The 17,933-nt window shown below is 38.0% G+C and overlaps 1 protein-coding gene across 3 annotated transcripts in view; it reads left to right on the top strand.

The window, feature by feature from the left end:
* The window catches only part of KDM4C (lysine demethylase 4C), a 281,603-nt gene that overhangs the window by 69,117 nt on the left and 194,553 nt on the right, over positions 1-17,933 (top strand). For all 3 annotated transcript variants that reach the window (XM_040963735.1, XM_040963734.1, XM_040963733.1), the window contains exons 6-8: positions 1,571-1,620; positions 10,668-10,771; positions 14,279-14,416. In XM_040963735.1, coding sequence (XP_040819669.1) covers positions 1,571-1,620; positions 10,668-10,771; positions 14,279-14,416 — 292 coding nt within the window. The remainder of the gene's footprint in view (positions 1-1,570; positions 1,621-10,667; positions 10,772-14,278; positions 14,417-17,933) is intronic.

Below are 17,933 nucleotides of genomic sequence, written 5' to 3'. Positions count from 1 at the left end.
CAATAATGATGGAAAATGAACTGGACCTGTTACATTGGATTCAGACATTGTATACAATCTGAAAAAAAAAAGTAAAACCAATTAAACTAATGCTCTGCCTAAGACAGAAACAGCTGTAACTGGGAAATAGCTTTCTTGTAGAAAAGAACTTAGGAAAGAAGTTGGTGAAGGCTTCCTGGGAAGAGATGCCTTGGGAGTGAGTTCCTGTGAGTGCAGGCTTTAGGGCATTGGCAGAAGTGGCTGCGGGAGAGCTGTGTTTTCCCTCCTTCCCTCGCAGCTGCTCGCAAAGCTCTTCTGTGAACAGGTGGAGGAAGCTTATATTTGCCCATTTTTTCGAGAAGCGATTCTGGATGTATGAATGTCTTCGCTCGCAGTTAACCGCTTGTGAAGAGGCACAGGCCATTGCCTGTGTGCATGTGCATCACGAGGGAGCTGAGCCTCTTGTGTGAGACACATACACACACATGAACACAAACATGCATGTATGGATGTGCTTTGTTTTTCCCTTTTCTGACTGTATGTGACCTAACGCAGGGATTACAAGCTGGTGAAGTGTGTCAATAAACACACATCCAATGAAAGTTGTTTAGTTATGCTAATCCTTTTTGTCTTAATTCAATAGGATTAATTTCATTAACATTACCTTAAGGAGCAGGATATATGGTTGACGTTTTGCTTTTAGTGGATTGCCTAGTTACAGTGGATGCATTTAAGTTTTGCATATGTGGTTACTGGTGTTAAATGCAATTGAGTTAATATTAACTGTTTAATTAACTTATTGTCCTTATATATATCAAGCAAATAACACATGAATGTTTTCAAAATTATCATGTCATTTTTACTTGAACTATCAAATGATCAGTTTTCCTAGTTACAAATTCCCATGAAATGTAGTATTTTTTATAGGATATTGTCATTTTAAACCTTGCTGTTAAGTTCATAGTAAAAATTTCAAGGTAGAAATGACCATCCCCACACTCCCTACAAGGAATTTAAAGATTTTGAAAGTAATGCAATCATGAAATAAATAAAAATGTTTTAAAACAACCAGTGGGTTTTGAATTAAAATATTTTGAACGTTACACTATTTTGAGAAAAATTTGGAGGAAATAGAACTTTGGTATAATATCCAATTCATTAATCATAATACTTTAATGGTTAAAATGGTGATGACCCAAGTTTTCTTAAAAGCAAAAGCTAAAACCAACCAACCACAAAGCAAAAAAACCTACAAGCAAAATTAGCTGCAGAGTGCTGAAGTGCTATGAAAATGTGGAGTGGCTCAGGGCTGTGACTAGCCACCCCTTTGCTAAGTGGCTTACAGGTCCTGGATTGTTATTTCCATTCCTTTACATCTGGTTGGCAGGACATTGAAATAGAGAATTTGTAAGTTTGATTTCCTTCCATTCAATATCTGAAGGATATGAATGATTGGTTTTTTTAAATCACAGTTCACTTAAGTGAAGCTTAGTGCAGATTTTTTTTATAACATCACTTATGAGTAGATATCTTTAGAATAACAGATGAAAAGTTACAAACCTGAAATTTTTATTTATGTTTAAAATTTTAGGTATGCTATACCCCCGGAGCATGGAAAACGACTTGAAAGACTAGCTCAAGGTAAAATTCACTTTCCTTTTTTTTTTTTTTAACCGTAACAGCTTCTTTGCTTTTGAGGTGTTTAACATTGTGGTTTGACACTCTTGGTTTTGTTATTTCGAGATTACAGGGGTGTAAAGGTTACAATAACTGAACAATTAAAATTTATTTTGAAATTTTTTTTCTTCTCATAATATCATAACTGTTTTTGTTGGCTGCTTAATATTTTATCAAGTGACTTCAGTTACTCTGTTTTAGTTGTTTCAAAGATTATTTTTGCTTCTATATAATGTATTCAGCGTAATTATACCAGCAGTGGTTTTCATGCTGTTAAGTGATGCTCTTTCAAAGTGTACTGCCGCTGTGTCAGGGTGTAGGTGTTTCACAATACTCTTATCCTGCTGTATTGCTTCCCCGTAGAGTTGCGCTTTATCATGTCTTGCGCCCACTTCTGTGACCTGCAGCCTGGGACTCCCTTTATGAAGTGAATGCCCCTGGTGGCTCAGTGCACAAGAGATTGTGTGCCTTTTTGGATAAGCAAAATGAAACTTTACCTCAGCTTGATTTCTTACTTTTAATCTACTTCTCCATCTTTGTATGGGTCAGAATGAAGAGTTTTTCTGGCAGCTCTGTAGTGATGGTTTCATCTTGCACCTGTTTGTGAGTCTGAAGTGCTAGCCTACTTTATACTTTCTTCTTTTCTTAAAAATCGGAGAGGCAGCCCTGCTCTCATTTGTTTACACATGGAGAAAGGGACTCAGATCCAGGCCCTGCCATCCGTGTCTTCTGTTTTGCTAGCAACTCTTACCAAAGAAGTTTTAAGCTAGTCGTGACTTATTTCTAGGAGAAAGTGAAGTTACTACTTGAGTAACAACTGGGGAGCAAGATGATTTGTTGTTTTCCAAGATCGACCACTCAGTGAACAATGTCCTTTTAATCTGATGTGAAGCTAAGTACCACTGAGCTAGCTCACTTTAGGAAAGAAATTCTGATTCCGCATTCTAAATGCTTGCTTTTTCTGCTGCAGTGGGGACACTGGAAAACCATGTATTTTGCTTTGACAGTTCTGATTAGAAATTCTTAGAGATATCTAAAAATTTAACATTTCTCCAACTTATAGAAGAATATTAGAACAGTTACAATATCTCACTTGTAAGAAGCACTGGTAGAGTTCTGGCAGGCTAATAAGTACAAAACCCCATTTAAAAAAATTTTATTTATTTTTATTGAAAAGTTGGATATACAGAGAGTAAGAGAGACAAAGATCTTCCCTCCGCTAACTCACTCCCAAGCGGCTGCAGTGACTAGAGATGAGCCAGTCCGAAACCAGGAGCCCGGAGCCTCTTCTGGGTCTCCCACATAGGTGTAGGGTCCCAAGGCTTTGGGTCATCCTCAACTGCTTTCACAGGTCACAAGCAGGGAGCTGGATGGGAAGCGAGGCAACTGGGATTAGAACTGGCACTTATATGGGATCTTAGTGCACTCAAGGCAAGGACTTTAGCCACTAGGCTATTTCACCAGGCCCAAAGTCTCATTTTTGTTTTAAAAAATGCAATACATTATAGTAATGATTGCAATGTAGTTGTACGCTTAAACTTTGCTAAGGATTAATGTTGTGAATATTATGTTGAATGAGTTCTGGATCTGGATAATAGATAAGAGCAGGCCTTAGAAGACGATTTCCGTAATCCTTAAATACATAGGCAGTGAGCTCTGTGATGAAACTATGTGCTGACCTCTGCTGTTCTGTGTATAATTGTTCTGCCATTTTTTATTAATGGCACCATCAGAGTACTCTGAAAATTAAGCTCAGACTAAGCTCTAAGTGTTGAATTACACATTCAGATTTCTGACGAAACTATCTATTAACCTTTAGAAGTAAACTGTTTTGAAGACAATATACAGGAAAGTGGGTGCCATCTATCTGATCAATAAGAGTTTAATAAATCTCAAGGATGAAAAGAACCTTAAATTTAATTGCATGCTTACTCGAAACTATTTTTATTGCATTATTTTGAGAATTGAATCAGGAAAAAATATCAGGTATTGGAGGATGTGTATCCACTAAGCAGATGCCAGCCAGATCAACTGAATCCTGCTAAATAATTAACATGATAAAATAAGGCAGTCAGTGTGATGGAGCCTGATAGAATGTCTAGTCTACGGCGGCATTTGATACATTTGGTACAGAGTAGGTTTGGATATTTTCCATTATCTTGTCTGCGCATAATAATCATCACACTTGCCTTTTATGCATGAATGCTTTCATCTTAGTTTCTATTGAAATCTTGATTGACTGTGGCACCTACAGATATTTTATCTGAAAGATATTAGGCCTGTGTCTAATAAAGCCAGGAGTTTGATTTTGCCCTTCAGATGTTTTCTCATTTATACAGGAGTTTTTCAATATTATGTAGACATAAATGCAATAAAAGAATCTCAAGTGAATTGTTGTAATTTTTATGCTTGTTTTGTTCATCTGTAATGCCTGTTTCATTCTTTCTAATTTTTACTCTGATATAGTTGAATCACAAAATATATAGGAGAATAGAGGTATAATGTTAAATCATGAATGACAGTTTGGGAGATTTTCAGTTTTTAAATGTCTAAATCTCATCTATTTTAGACAAAGACAACTGCTTTTGTATTACGTTAAGCACAAATATAGATTAGAGTGGGAAAGTAAAAATTTTCATGAGTGTTCCATTTGTATCTTAGTGTGAATAAAATGCTGTAATTTTGAAAAATTGAAACTGACTTACACTGGTGGAAACTGTGGTTATTTGTAAGAAAAACTCATGTGATCCAGCAGTTTGGGCAACAGTGAAGGATTAGCAGTAGTATCGCTTTAAACAACAGAAGAGTGGAAGTGAGTTGAGGTTTTTTTTGTTTTGTTTTAAATGATTATATTGATTTTATCACCTTAGTAGACAGAAAGCACTGTCCAGCCAGAGACCAGAAGAATTACGATTGGCTTAGTTGATGGTTATATGCCTGTGGGTATATGCCTTAAGATCAGAGAATCTTAACCTGCTACTCAGGAATGTGTGTGTGAGGAACAAGTACAGGCCTGTGGTAGGATGCAGGTGGTGATGCTGTGGCCTGCTTGAGATTATATTCCAAATAGGGCGTGCATGTGGATATCTGGGAAGCAGTTTTCAAACAGCCTAAGAGAGTTTTCGACCCAAAAAGCTAGGAGTTGCAGTGGTAAAAATAATAGAAGGATAGTAAGAGATATTAAGTGAGATATTAAGTTGTGGTAAGTTTGTAAACAGATTCTAAATGGTCTGTTTTTATATTTCTGTCTTGGAATTAGGAAAAATTCACTTTCGTTAACTTTCATAATAGTAAGAATTGTTCCCTTAAACATTATTTAGTTGATAGTCTGATAATATTACATTAAGATATGTTTTTTAGGGGTGGGTATTTAGCATATTGGTTAATGTGGTGGAAAAATTCATGTTCTCTCATACCTTAGTGCTGGTGTTCAGTACTTAACTCTATCTCCTGACTTTAGGATTTCTAGTAAGGTAGACTTTTGAAGGCAGCAGTGTTGGTTTGAGAGATTAGGTCCCTAATTTCATAGAGGTGGAATTGGTTCCTTCCTTCAGCCCTTGCCCAGCCACAGCCATTGTGGGCAAGTGGAAAGTGAATTATCAGGTAGGAACTCTATTTCTTGATCTGTTTCTCCTTTTTTTGAATGGATCGATCAATAAACAATGGAAAAAATGTGGTTTTGAAAGGCTTAGAAACAAAACACTCTTGAGTATAAATAATTAAGTTTAAGTTTGCATGTAAGTCCTAAAAAGTGAAGTGCAGTGATATGTCCTGTGCCTTCATGCCCAGCTCATGCCTTAGGCATAGATTAATGAAAGGTGTTCCAGGGTGTGTGTATTTGTATCTTATTATTGGCTAGATTCCCTCATAATTTGATATCAGTGATGTCACTGTGTTTAAATATTTTTGATATTTTATAGAGCAGTATTCTTGATAGTTCTGAGACATGGCAAGAAAATTGGGGAGGATTAACTGAGGAGGAGAATGCCAACTTGCAGGGAGACAGGGATTTTTATGGAGCAAAGTGGAAGATTTCTGTTATTTGGGGATGGATGTGGGGAAGGAAAGATGAGATTGAGTTGGGCAGATTCTGATTCCCTTGCCTTGAATGTGTTTGATTCCATTGTGCTTTCCCTGCCAATTCTGGGTGACCTGTGTCTGTGTTGTCTATGGGAAACATGGGAGAAAAATGTGAGATGAGAAAATGGTGTTAGGAATGTGGTAAAATGCCATGTGTCTTCTAGCCCACGAATTTGCTCCATAAGGTGGAGATTTTTATTGTCAGTTTTATACCAGCTAGCTTGAAGTGAAAAAACTTGGCCTTTACATAGTTAACGTTGTGTTCAGGTGGTAAAACCAAGCAGATAGTCCAGTCCTTTTCAATCTTAAGATCAGTGTAACATTATCTGTAGTTGTTCCCAGAGAGATCTAGCAGTGGAGTTGATTGGTATGTTATGGGACATTTACGATTAGGCAGAGGAAAGTTCTGGAAGCTTTTCTATCCCAGCACTGAGTAACCAATTAAGAGGCCAACTGTGGCATGAATCTGTTGTCAGTCTTGCAAGCAGGAGTGTCAGTAGGTCGAAGTTACTAGATTTCTCTTATCATGTATGACATTGGCTCTTTTTAGAAATAAGCTTTACACAGAAGTTCATGTGTAGATCACATGCATCTGTTTCTGAAAGGATCTCTCACAGAAGCAACGGATCTGTATTCTCTATGTTAATATCCAAAGTATTTATTTTTGTGGTGATTATGTATTGTTTCTCACTTTATGTTTTTCTTTCCTGATTTTAAATGGTACACTTATATAGAGGTGGCAGGGAGAAGAGGGAGAGAAAGCGGGTGGGGGAGAAAGAGAGAGAGAAAGAAATCATCTACCCTTTAATTCATTTCTCAGTGAACCAGCAGGGCTTTGCTAGGCTGAAGCCATTTGGGGTCTTCCATGCAGCTGGTAGGAACCTATGTGTTTGAGCCATTACTGGTTGCCTCCAAGGGTGTGCATTAGCAGGAAGCAGGAATTGGAAATGGAGCCAGGACCTCAGTTCAGGCACACACAAAAGCACAAGCATGTGTATACATATACATCCCAATTGCCATCCTTATGGCTTCTCCATTTGCCTGTCCTGGTTATTTTTTTTTATACCTTATGTTAATCTCATAAATGTTGAAAAGCTGTAGAAAAGACCCAGTGAATGCATAATTAAATTTAATTAATGAAATTGTGTTAATATCTTTTGCTAGCATGGAAATGAAGCCATATAATGGATCTCTTTTTTTCCTCATTTGCTCCTTTCCCCCAGTATTCTTGTCTGAGTGGCTAATATGTACTATCAGCTTCCCCAGATTAATCGTGATATATGTGTAACAAATCACCTTGGGCCTGTGCTGTATTCCAGTGGGTTAATCCACTGTCTGTGCTGTTGGCATCCTATATGGATACCAGTTCAAGTACCAGCTGCTTTACCTCCCAATGCAGTTCCCTGCTAGTGGCCTGGGAAGGCAACAAAAGATGGTCCATGTGTTTGGTCCCTTATACTCAGGTGAGAAACCCAGAAGATTTGGCTGTGGTATCAGTTTGACCATTGAGATCCTGTGGAGAATGAATATAGAGGTGAAAGATTGAGATCTCTCTAATTCTGTTTCTCAAATATGTTAATGAATCTAAAAGAATCACCAAAGTTTCATTTCATTTAATTTTATTTATTAAAGTCTAATTAATTTAAACGGTTTAAAAGGTTTCTTCTAAAGAAGTTATGATTAAAAAAGGAACCTCAAGGAACACACACACACACACACACACACATATACACATACAAAATTGATTTAAGATGCGTAATGAACTTTCAAAAGTTTTCCCTTGTACTTGATTATCTCTGTAACTGATGATATTTAGAAAACTCTGGTGATTGTCTTAACATGAGTTTTAGTTAAATAACATTTTTTCTTTTGCAATTTTATTTTTATAAGGTGAACAATTTTATGCATTTCAGAATACAGATTTAAGAGCAAAGCAATACTTTAACCTTCCTTCCTCCTCTCTTGATTTGTTAATAGTGTTATTTTATAGTCTTGCGACAGTGTTTTATGCCTGGTTGTTTTACCTGCTTATTGTTTGTTGGATTGTTGTTACCCTAATGGAGAATGAAACCTTTGATTGTTAAGGGAACTCATGACATTGTAAAAAATTTTCTTTAAAAAATTTAGTTGGTATCTTTTCTATGAGAGTTGATTAAATATGTTTCTTGTACAAGTGACTTCAAAGCTGAGTATTGTGAAGGACACTGTTAGGAAGGACAGCTCTGCCTTAAAAATATTATACTATGTACTATTATGATTTATAATTATGTTAAATAATATTGTAATTGAATAGAGATTAGTATTCTGGTTTTGGGTTTGCTTGTGAGCTAAATGAAGTAAGTAGGGAAATAAGAGTATGAATGTTGCCAGGCAGATATTTTGAGAAACAGATCTTTTTAAGGCAAATGCTTTGTACATCATTGATATTGTTTGCGAGGTATTTTTAAAAAATGTAATTATGTTACCATGTTATAAATTCTCAGCCAATACAAATTTCTTAACACTCTACAAATTATTTTCCTTGAGTGATTTTTCCAATTTAAATTAACTTATGACCAGCCACCTCGGTGTTGAGGTCCTGACTACAAATCCATATCAAAATAAAGCTAACTAGACTTTTCTTTCTTCATTAATTTTAATTTAAACCTAATTCTTTCAGTTCTATACAAAGTTACAGATTTGAACAGTTTGATATCCATTTGAACTGTTTTATTAAAATGGGTGTGTTTTTCATGTGCATATGGTCCTTATTGTTGGTGTGTAGAACTTGACACCTTATTGTCTAGACCTGGCCATTTTGTTAGTATGGCCCTTTTTCTCTATCCAGTAATGACTTATACATACACACACACGAACATTTTAATGTTAACCATAAACAGTAGACTGCACCAAATGTTTACATGGTGTAAACAGTACATTTTATTCCTATTGACATGGTAGAGTATGTTAGTATTTCTGCTGTTGCTATGGGCATATATTTTTTTGTATCCTCCTGTCTGCTGTAGCCTGTTAAGATATAGGTGCAGATGTTCAGGCAAAATGTACTACCTTTTGTCAGTGGTTCCTTTTATCCCATAAACTCTCTTCTGGCTTTTGGGTTTTTGTTTTTAAAAATGCATTTGATAAGCAGAGTTAGAGGGAGGGAGGGAGAGAAGGAGGGAAGGAGGGAAGGAGAGAGAGAGCAAGAGAGCGAGAGAGCGAGCGAGAGAGAGAGAGAATGAATGATGAAGAGGAGTGTGTTCTTTCATCTGCTGGTTCACACTCTCAAGTGCCATGCTGAAGCCAAGAGCCAGGAATTTTATCCATATTGCCTCCTTGTGGGTATCAAGGGCCCAAACACTTGGGCCTTTCTTTACTACTTTTCCCAGGCTATTAGCAGAAATTCGTTAGAAGTGCAGTAGTTGGTACTGGAACCAGTGCCAATATGGGATATTGGTAGGGGAGGCAGCAGCTTTCTTTGCCATGCCACAGTGCCAAGTCCCATATTTGTTATTTTATTTATTTATTTTCTTGTGGGCTGTGACTTAACTTATCCCATGATGCCATTACAGCATCAGTAAAGGCTTATTTATTAAAAGGTAATCATGGGGAATGCTTCTGTCTATGTGATAAAACAATGATTAGTTGTTCTCATGAGAGCTAGAGTTCTTCATCAGATGGATCACATTCCTGCTTTAGTTTTATATAGTGAACCATGAAGGTAAATTTCTTATTTCCAGCCATTTTCCCATTGCTTTTGGTCATAGAAGAAATGCTCAGTACAAGTGGTTTTTCTTTCTATGCTGTTCACACATGTCACATGTGTGTTCTAATGTGTGCTCTGCCTTCTGTGCCCTCCCTCTGTGATTCTCCTCTGTTTTTCATGTTTCTTTTCTGTCCTTGTCTTCTTGCTTCCCTCCTCCCTTCCACGTGGCTGTCTTTGTCTCAGGGAGGAAGGGACTAGCAGGCCATTAAGCATGTTCATTTTCATTTTCCTTTAGATTGCATCACTGAGTTAATGAGAGTCAGCCTGAGACAGAACTGCTGGATTGAAGTCAGTGATGAAGAAAACTGACTGTGTCTTGGTGCATAATATACTGTCGAATGAAAGGGTTGCTGCATGGTTGGCTTCCTCATTTAAAAGCCTCCTCAAAACACTTCTGTACAGACTGGTGAGGCAGGCTCCAAACATTTGGTGGGTGTTGGCCAGGAAGTTGACTCAGGAAATTAGTAGCAGCTTTAATCTGATTTGGAAGAGACAAAGAAATGTGGGAAACTGCTCTGTGTGTACATATGTCAGGTATTGGAATAAGTACTTCTGGAATGGTTCATTCTAGGAGTTTAAAATGAGGGATTCTTTTACTAAAATTCGTATTTAGTAGGATTCAACTTTGAGCTGGCATCCCATTTCAGAGTACTGATTTGGGTCCCTCCCAGGCGTTGGGCTACTGATTAGCTCCAAACTGATGCAGCTGTTACTGTAATTGGAGCCCTGCCACACACAAGGGAGATGCAGATACAATTCTGAGCTCCTGGCTTTGTGGCCATGTGGGGAGTGAGTCAGGATGGAAGATCTCTTTCTTTTTACAGCTCTCCCCCATCATGCCACCTTTCAAATTAGCCAACCAATCAATCAAAAAGCACATCTACTCTTTTAATCTCTGCTTACTGTTTATCAGATATTTAGTAGGTTGAATACAAACGTGTTACCAATGACATTCTCAAAGTTAGCACATTTGTATGCTAAAAATGATCAGTATTTGAAGACATATTCATGTATTTTTTAATTTTTAGGACTTTGGCTCCAGCTAGAGTTTTGTGTGAGGATTTTTGGCATTTGTCCATCTTACACAAAAGTATGGTAAATGCTCCAAAAGTTAAAAGTATAATCAACTGCCTGAAATTTTAACTGACTGGACACAGTGCTGATTATCTGTATTGTTTCTATTTAGGTTTTTTTCCAAGTAGTTCTCAAGGGTGTGATGCATTTCTTCGCCACAAGATGACACTTATTTCTCCATCAGTATTGAAGAAATATGGCATTCCCTTTGACAAGGTATTTTAGTATTACTCTTTCACACATTCACTGTTGTGTGTAGGACTGTATTTATGGTGAATTTAACATAGACTAATGTGTGTTTGACTTCAAGTAGCATATTTATGTCAGGGACAGAGGCATTCTAATTTCTGTTTCATAAGATCAATTATTTGTTTAAAGGCTTTTTTTTTTTTTAAAGATTTTATTTGTTTTCATTGGAAAGTCAGATTTGCAGAGATAAGCAGAGACAAAGATCTTCCATCCACTGGTTTACTCCCCAAGTAGCCACAACAGGTGGAGCTGAGCCAATCCAAAGCCTGGAGCCGGGAGCTTCATCCAGGTCTCCCACATGGGTGTAGAATCCCAGGGGCTTGGTGTATCTTCAACTGCTTTCTCGGGGCTCAAGCAGGGAGATGGACGGAAGTGGGGCAGCTGGAACATGACCTAGTTCCCATATGGGATCCTGGTGCGTACAAGGCGAGGACTTTATCTGCTAGACTACTACTGCACTCGGCCACAATTATTTATCTAAAACCCAATTTGAAATTGTTTTTATTTCAGGATATATTTTTAAAGATTTAAAGATTCCATATTATAGTTTGCTTATAATAATTTTGAAAATAGTATGTATGCAAATTCTACAAAATGAGAGAAAACTGTTGCGAAGTAGTTTATGTATATGGGATCTGTTTTAAAACTGATCCAGAGTGATTGTTAGTGTTTATCTTGGTTAGGACTGGTGATTATAGAAGCCCTATGCAGCTTTTGAGCATAGAGTCATACTGCAATTGAGATTTCATAATGAATAAAAATTGCTCGATGATTTAATAATCAGATATTGCTTCTTTGGAGTTTCTGAAGATTAAGAGTGTAAAGCTCAGCAGATACCAGATCTTACATTCTTTGTGTCTATGGGTAGTTATTGGGTCAGAATAGTTAGAAAAACTACTTCTTCCCATTTTTATGGGAAGAGCTGTAGTGGGGAAAAATAGCTTTTGGCTGGATAAAAAAGACTCTCAGGTTCAGGAGGATTAAGTACTTAGTTACTCGTGGTTACTTACATTAAAAAATAGCTCCTCTTACTTTTCTACATATTATTCAAGCTTCCTTCCCATAATCCCTACTGTTTTTCATCGCAGAAGCTTTTCCCTGGTGACTGCATCTTCCTTCTCATGTTGCTAATCCCGTGTCCTTAATGTGGTTCTTATTTTGGAGCAATGTGTGTCTGTGTTCAGTGTTGAAGTTTTCCAAGTGCCAAGAATTGCTCTTCAGCCTGAGATGTTTCTGGCTGCTCCGAGTCTCTGTGCGCTAGCCAGGCTTCGGAGGAGTTTGCTCTAACCTTTGATTTACGCACATAACATTGCCTATGAAAACTATGATGCGTGTGTGCAGGTGGGCAGCATGGATGACTGGGAGCAAGAACTGCTGGCAGTCTGTAGCACTGTTTAAGGGTACATGCTGTCCCGTGAGAGGCCACTGCTCCACGGGGGCTTGTGTCACATCAGAGACTGGTGGGTTTTGTTGTTTTGTTTTTTAAAAGTAGTTGCCACAAGTTACATTAAACACCTCAGAAGGGTGTTAAAAGCAAGAGGTCAAGGCTTGAACTAGTGTCCCTGAAGACAGAAAAACCTTTTCCTTGGTTTTAGGGTGTTACTGCTGGTCTTCGGAGAGAAAACCTACAGAAAGGAGAAAACTTGCATCATTTCTGCAGAGTAATGATTTGGCGCTTAAAGCTCTTTTTTAGTAATTGGGGAGACTGTGGCAGGATCCCTTCCCTTTGTTTTTGGCCTGCAACTCTCCCTAATATATGTATAGGCTCTCACCTTAGAATTCTAGGATTTGAATGAACTGGCCCCCCCGTGTAGGATGCCAGTGCCTCTGGGCAGAGGATTAGTATGTTGTGCCACTGCACCGGTCCCTCTAAAGGACTTTGCACAGGCCGTGTTATATAGTGGCACACTCTTTCTTGCTCAGCCCTCTCACTTTGGGTAAGCATTTTTCACTGGAAATTCATTTTGTATTCTTTCAGTACATTCATACACATTCAGGAGTTTGTGTGTATTTGTGTGTGTTTGTGTAAAATCCTTGTAGCCAGCAGTTAATGTCTACTTTTGGATTGTGTGCACTTTCCAGTCTCTTTTATGGTATGTGTGATAACCATGAAACCTGCCACAGTCTCCCCATTTACTTTAAAAAGAGCTTTAAGTGCCAAACCTTTACTCTGCAAAAAATGATGCTTCTAATGAAATGAACTTCCTCTGTACTGTCCTTGTTCTTCCGTACCAGTTTGTTACCATGAAGGCAGTGTATTAGCCTCAGATTGTCCCTAAGTGGAAATAACCTGTTTCTGAAATTGACTGGACCCTGAAGTGTGAAGTTCCAGTCAAAGCAACGTGTTCTTTTAAAAACATTGCCAGACCAGTATTTTCTTTGTAGGAAACACAAGTCTTGTAGGCAGAATTCAGTAGAACAGTATTGGTTGTTTTCTCAATTCAGTAGCACAACTATAGTTGAGCAGTTGTGTATTTTGCTTTATCACATGTTGCAAGAAGTATCTAATTAGTGAGATTCAGTGACTCCAGGAAAGTAGAGAGTGGGCTTGCATTGAGTGAGGCTCAGAACAATGGAAACAGAACTGGGCTGAGCCCTGGTAATTCCATATCTGCCTGGCCAGGGGCTGCTGGGCTGCTACTCTTTGTGGTAGGACTCAGGATTTCCTGAGGCTCAGAATGTGTTGATAGGATTTAGTATTTTAGGCAAGGAGGACACTTGCTTTACTCTTAGGAGTTTGGGGAAATAAAATTCTCTTTATTTCTCACGCTCTCATGTTTTCTTCCTTTTATAACTCATATTTTGTGTTACTCTGCAGATTATAAAAAAATGACCTTGTGTCTAAGAAGTAGGAACAGGATAAATGCATTTCTTATGTTGACTGACATGTCTTTGCAAGTTATTTTAACTATATTTAAAAAAATACTTACTCATCATGTGTATTTATTTCTCTCAAGAAAACTTGGACAATTAAATGGAGTATAGTAAATTGAATGTTTTCCTGAGTGTTATGAAAGAATAATTTAGTAATACATCCAATGAGAAATCATAACTTGTCCAGCAGTTCACCAAAATTTTGTGTCTCTTATTTAAAATCATTATTTATGAGGGTTTTTATGCATAACTTCAGTAAAGCAGATTGCTAAAGTATTCATACGTGGGAATGTTCAGTCATAACTAGTATGAATAAATGAAACAGAGTACTGAAGCCTTTGTTAAAATAAGGTGAGTACGTTTAATTTTACATAAGTGATTGAGCTAAGTGCCAGAAAGTCATTCTGCTTAGAAAAGTCTCTTAAAAATTTCTTGATAATAGACTATTTCAGGTTTTAGTGAAGATTCTGGAGGAATGTATTTTATATTGTTATTGCAGTGATATTATGGCTTTTTTTATTTAAAAGAAATATATTTTAATTGCAGTAAAAATTTGAGAAGTTTCTTTACTGAAGAATATTGTGTATTCTTCATTTGCAGATCACCCAGGAGGCCGGGGAATTTATGATCACTTTCCCTTATGGCTACCATGCTGGTTTTAATCATGGTTTCAACTGTGCAGAATCTACAAACTTCGCTACTGTCAGATGGATTGACTACGGGAAGCTTGCAAAATTGGTAAGTTATGCCTCAAATGTAAAATATAAATTAAATATGTGTTTTTGTTATTGTAGTGGGAGCATCTAAGAACATGTGCAGCACTGAATTTTTTTCTGCGTTAACAATATGTGCCTCTCAACCACAGTAATTCATTTCAGGCTAAGTATATTAATTTTACATGGGCCACATGACCACTTGTAACACATTTTTCTGTTTTGAGATTAATGTGGAGCAATTCAACCTTGATATAACTTTATACGATGGATATATGTTTTCTCTCTTAAGCACAGCAGCCGATTTTTGGCAAGAGTTTCCATTGACTTCATATTGTTCTTGAATCTCTCTTAGTTGACAGACTGAAGTTTCTCGTTATTGGAGTTCAGTCCCTGGATTACAAAATGATTCTTTATAGAAGAAATTGTCTAATGATATTGTAGGGAGAAGTTGAGGGAGAATGTTAAGAAGGAATGATTTTTCTTTACCCTTATTACAGAAATAGAGTTCCTGAAAGTGATAATGCAACATTGTTAAATTTGGTATAAAATTTTATCTCTTGATCAGTATATTTAGTTAAGTAACCATACTGTGTATTTTTATTTAAAAATCACCAATTTAATGACATTCCCCTTGGCACTAAATGGAAGACATATCTTCAAAGTAGTGGTGATTTCTCTTAGGTTTACTGCTTTCTCAGGGCCTTCTACAGCAAAGGTGCAGGCTAATACTCATGTAATGCAGACTTCAGAACCAATTCATGGTACTGACCTAGATGGGATACCTCCACCTCTTTTCCAAGAGAAGCTGAAATACTGTGAGTGTTGGAGTTTTTATTTCTCATTTCTACCATTTTTGGTGGAAATGGAGGGGCAGGAGACAGGTGGTGGACTTTAGGAAGTCTCAGCTGACAGAGCCCCTCGCAACTGTGGCATTGTAAGGAGTGGTGGGCTGAGACAAAACACAAGGACTTGGGGGGGCAGCCTTTTAACTCCAGTGGACCAGGCAATATTAGAAATGCCATTTATTGTTCATACCTAAGATAGAAATACCTAGGTACCTTATAGATTTGTTTGAGGGCAAATGAGTTTAGATATGGTAATATCCATTGAATCAGTTTTAGTGAGATTAATTGCTTTGTTTGTTTATGGCTATTGTACTTGATACAAGTATTCAATGCATAATGCTGTTTTTTCCAGTTAGTGTTGTGATTGGATATGTGAGTTATTTTTCAGTGTTATCTCCATGTCTCCCTTCATTTTGGCCAAGGAGTACTTCCCCTAAGTATATTAAATTTCTGTTGCTCTTAGAACAAATTTCCACAAATTTAGTGTTTTTAAAAAATATCCATTTGTTATCTCAAAGTGCTGTAGCCTACAGACCCACTGTTGGGTTCACAAGTCAGATGTTAAGGTGTCAGGTGCTTGCAGGGCTGCATTCCATTCTGGAGGTTGGGGGGGTGGGGAACTCCATTCCCCCTCTCATCAGTTGGTGGAGTTTACCTCATTGTTCTTCTAGGACTGACAACTGGTTTCCTTACTATCAATCAACCATGACACACTGCTTCCAGAAGCCTTGCTCTAGTCCTTATGTGGTTCACTATGTTTCATAGTAAGCAGTCTGCATACTCTTAGATCATATAAAATAACATACACATTTCTGGAATTTGGATGAGGATGTTGATGAGAGTAGGGTATATGAAGATGCATACCTACTTAAGAAAGTACCAGTCAGTCATTGGTATGGTGATAATATAGAAATCCACCTGAGTCATATAACCATTTTTAGTTATTCTATATTTGGGCCATCCTCTCCTACTTTCCCAGGCCACAAGCAGGGAGGTGGATGGGAAGTGGAGCTGCCGGGATTAGAACCTGCACCCATATGGGATCCCGGTGCATTCAAGGCGAGGACTTTAGCTGCTGGGCCACGCTGCCGGGCCTAGTTATTCTATATTTGAGCAGGAGACTAGACTTCTAAAAGATACTGTTGGATTGTTCCACTAAGATCCTAAATTTTGGGCCCGGCGTGGTGGCCTAGCGGCTAAAGCCCTCATCTTGAACGTGCTAAGATTCCATATGGGTGCCGGTTCTTCATGCTAGTTGCCCTGCTTCCCATGCAGTTCCCTGCCTGTGGCCTGGGAAAGCAGTCAAGGATGACCCAAAGCTTTGGGACCCTACACCCGTGTGGGAGACCTGGAAGAAGTTTCTGGCTCCTGGCTTCAGATTGGTGCAGCCCTGGCTGTTGCGCTCACTTGGGGAGTGAATTATCGGACGGAAGATCTTCCTCTCTGTCTTTCCTCCTCTCTGTGTATCTGACTTTGCAATAAAAATAAAAAAATCTTTAAAAAATTCTAAATTTTCTTAATTTATACCATCAACATTAATGTTTCCTTGACTATTCTCTGTAAATAAGTTGTCTCACAATGTGAGGACATTTTCCTTTAGATTTGGTGTTTTCTCAGTTATTTGATTCATTTCAAAAAAGGCACAGTGATATAGAGAGATAGACCAAGAATTCTCCTGGTTCACTCTCCAAGTGGCTGTAGTGGCTCAGGCTGGCTCAGGGTCAAGCCATGAGCCAGGAGCTCCATCTGGGCCTCTCATGGGTTTCAAGGGTCTGGTTACGTATGCCATCATCTGATACCTTCCCAGGCACCTTATCAGGGAGCTGGGACAGAAGTGGAGATGTAACAACTTGAGCCAGTGCTCTGATGTGGGATTCCAGTGTCACTGGTCCTTCCTTGCAGGAGGCATTTTGTGATACAGAAGTGAAAGAGATCCTTGTCTTCTCAAGGAGCCTTCATAAAGAACAAAGGAATGTTTAATAAAACTCCATTTGCAAAGCTGAAGTATTAGTAAAACGTATTGTCATTTATTTTAGGAATCTTTATAACTTTAATTGTTAGTGATATATAGTGATTATTATTATTTTTTTCCTGGTAGAGATTTGAACATTCGTAGCAGATAGCTTGGGTTTTGAAACGGGACAATTGTGCATATTTAAGATCACTGTTTTCCATTTCTGTAGCATTGTTTCTTTGGTGAAATGGGACCTCCCGTTACCTCTGCAATTTCTGTAGTAGCCCTTGCAGGTCTACTTCCTGACTTGGGTAGATCAAAGAGCTGGCCCGCAGGTTGTATTTCATTTTTCCGTTTGTTGGGATGGAGTGCAGTTGTTTCGATGTTAGGTTTGATGGATTTGTTTGCCACCACATTCATTAGCTTCACATCAGAAAACTGACAGGCTGTTAAATGAAACTTTGGGTTAGATTTCAGCTTGACTGTTTGGAGACATTTGTGGAGATATTTTGTTTTCGTGTTGCGGCAGCCTGAAGCACTGTGATTGTCTCGAAGGGAAGAAAAGTTATTTACTTTACTGATTTTCTTGAGTGAAAAAGAATCTCTGTGTTGGGGACAGCCATATCTAGCCTACATTATCAGAACAGTGTATTTATTTCAGTGACTGCAGTGTGAGGGACTTACCCCAGCAGGATAGATAATGTTATCTTCTTGGAAGGAAGGGTACTATTTGGTGACAC

The sequence above is a fragment of the Ochotona curzoniae genome, unplaced genomic scaffold (assembly GCF_017591425.1).
Source record: "Ochotona curzoniae isolate NIBS_2020 unplaced genomic scaffold, NIBS_Ocur_1.0 scaffold_3208, whole genome shotgun sequence".
NCBI classification, from domain to species: domain Eukaryota; kingdom Metazoa; phylum Chordata; class Mammalia; order Lagomorpha; family Ochotonidae; genus Ochotona; species Ochotona curzoniae.
The sequence above is the reverse complement of the archived record's forward strand: the minus strand, read 5'-3'. Positions and strand labels throughout refer to the sequence as shown.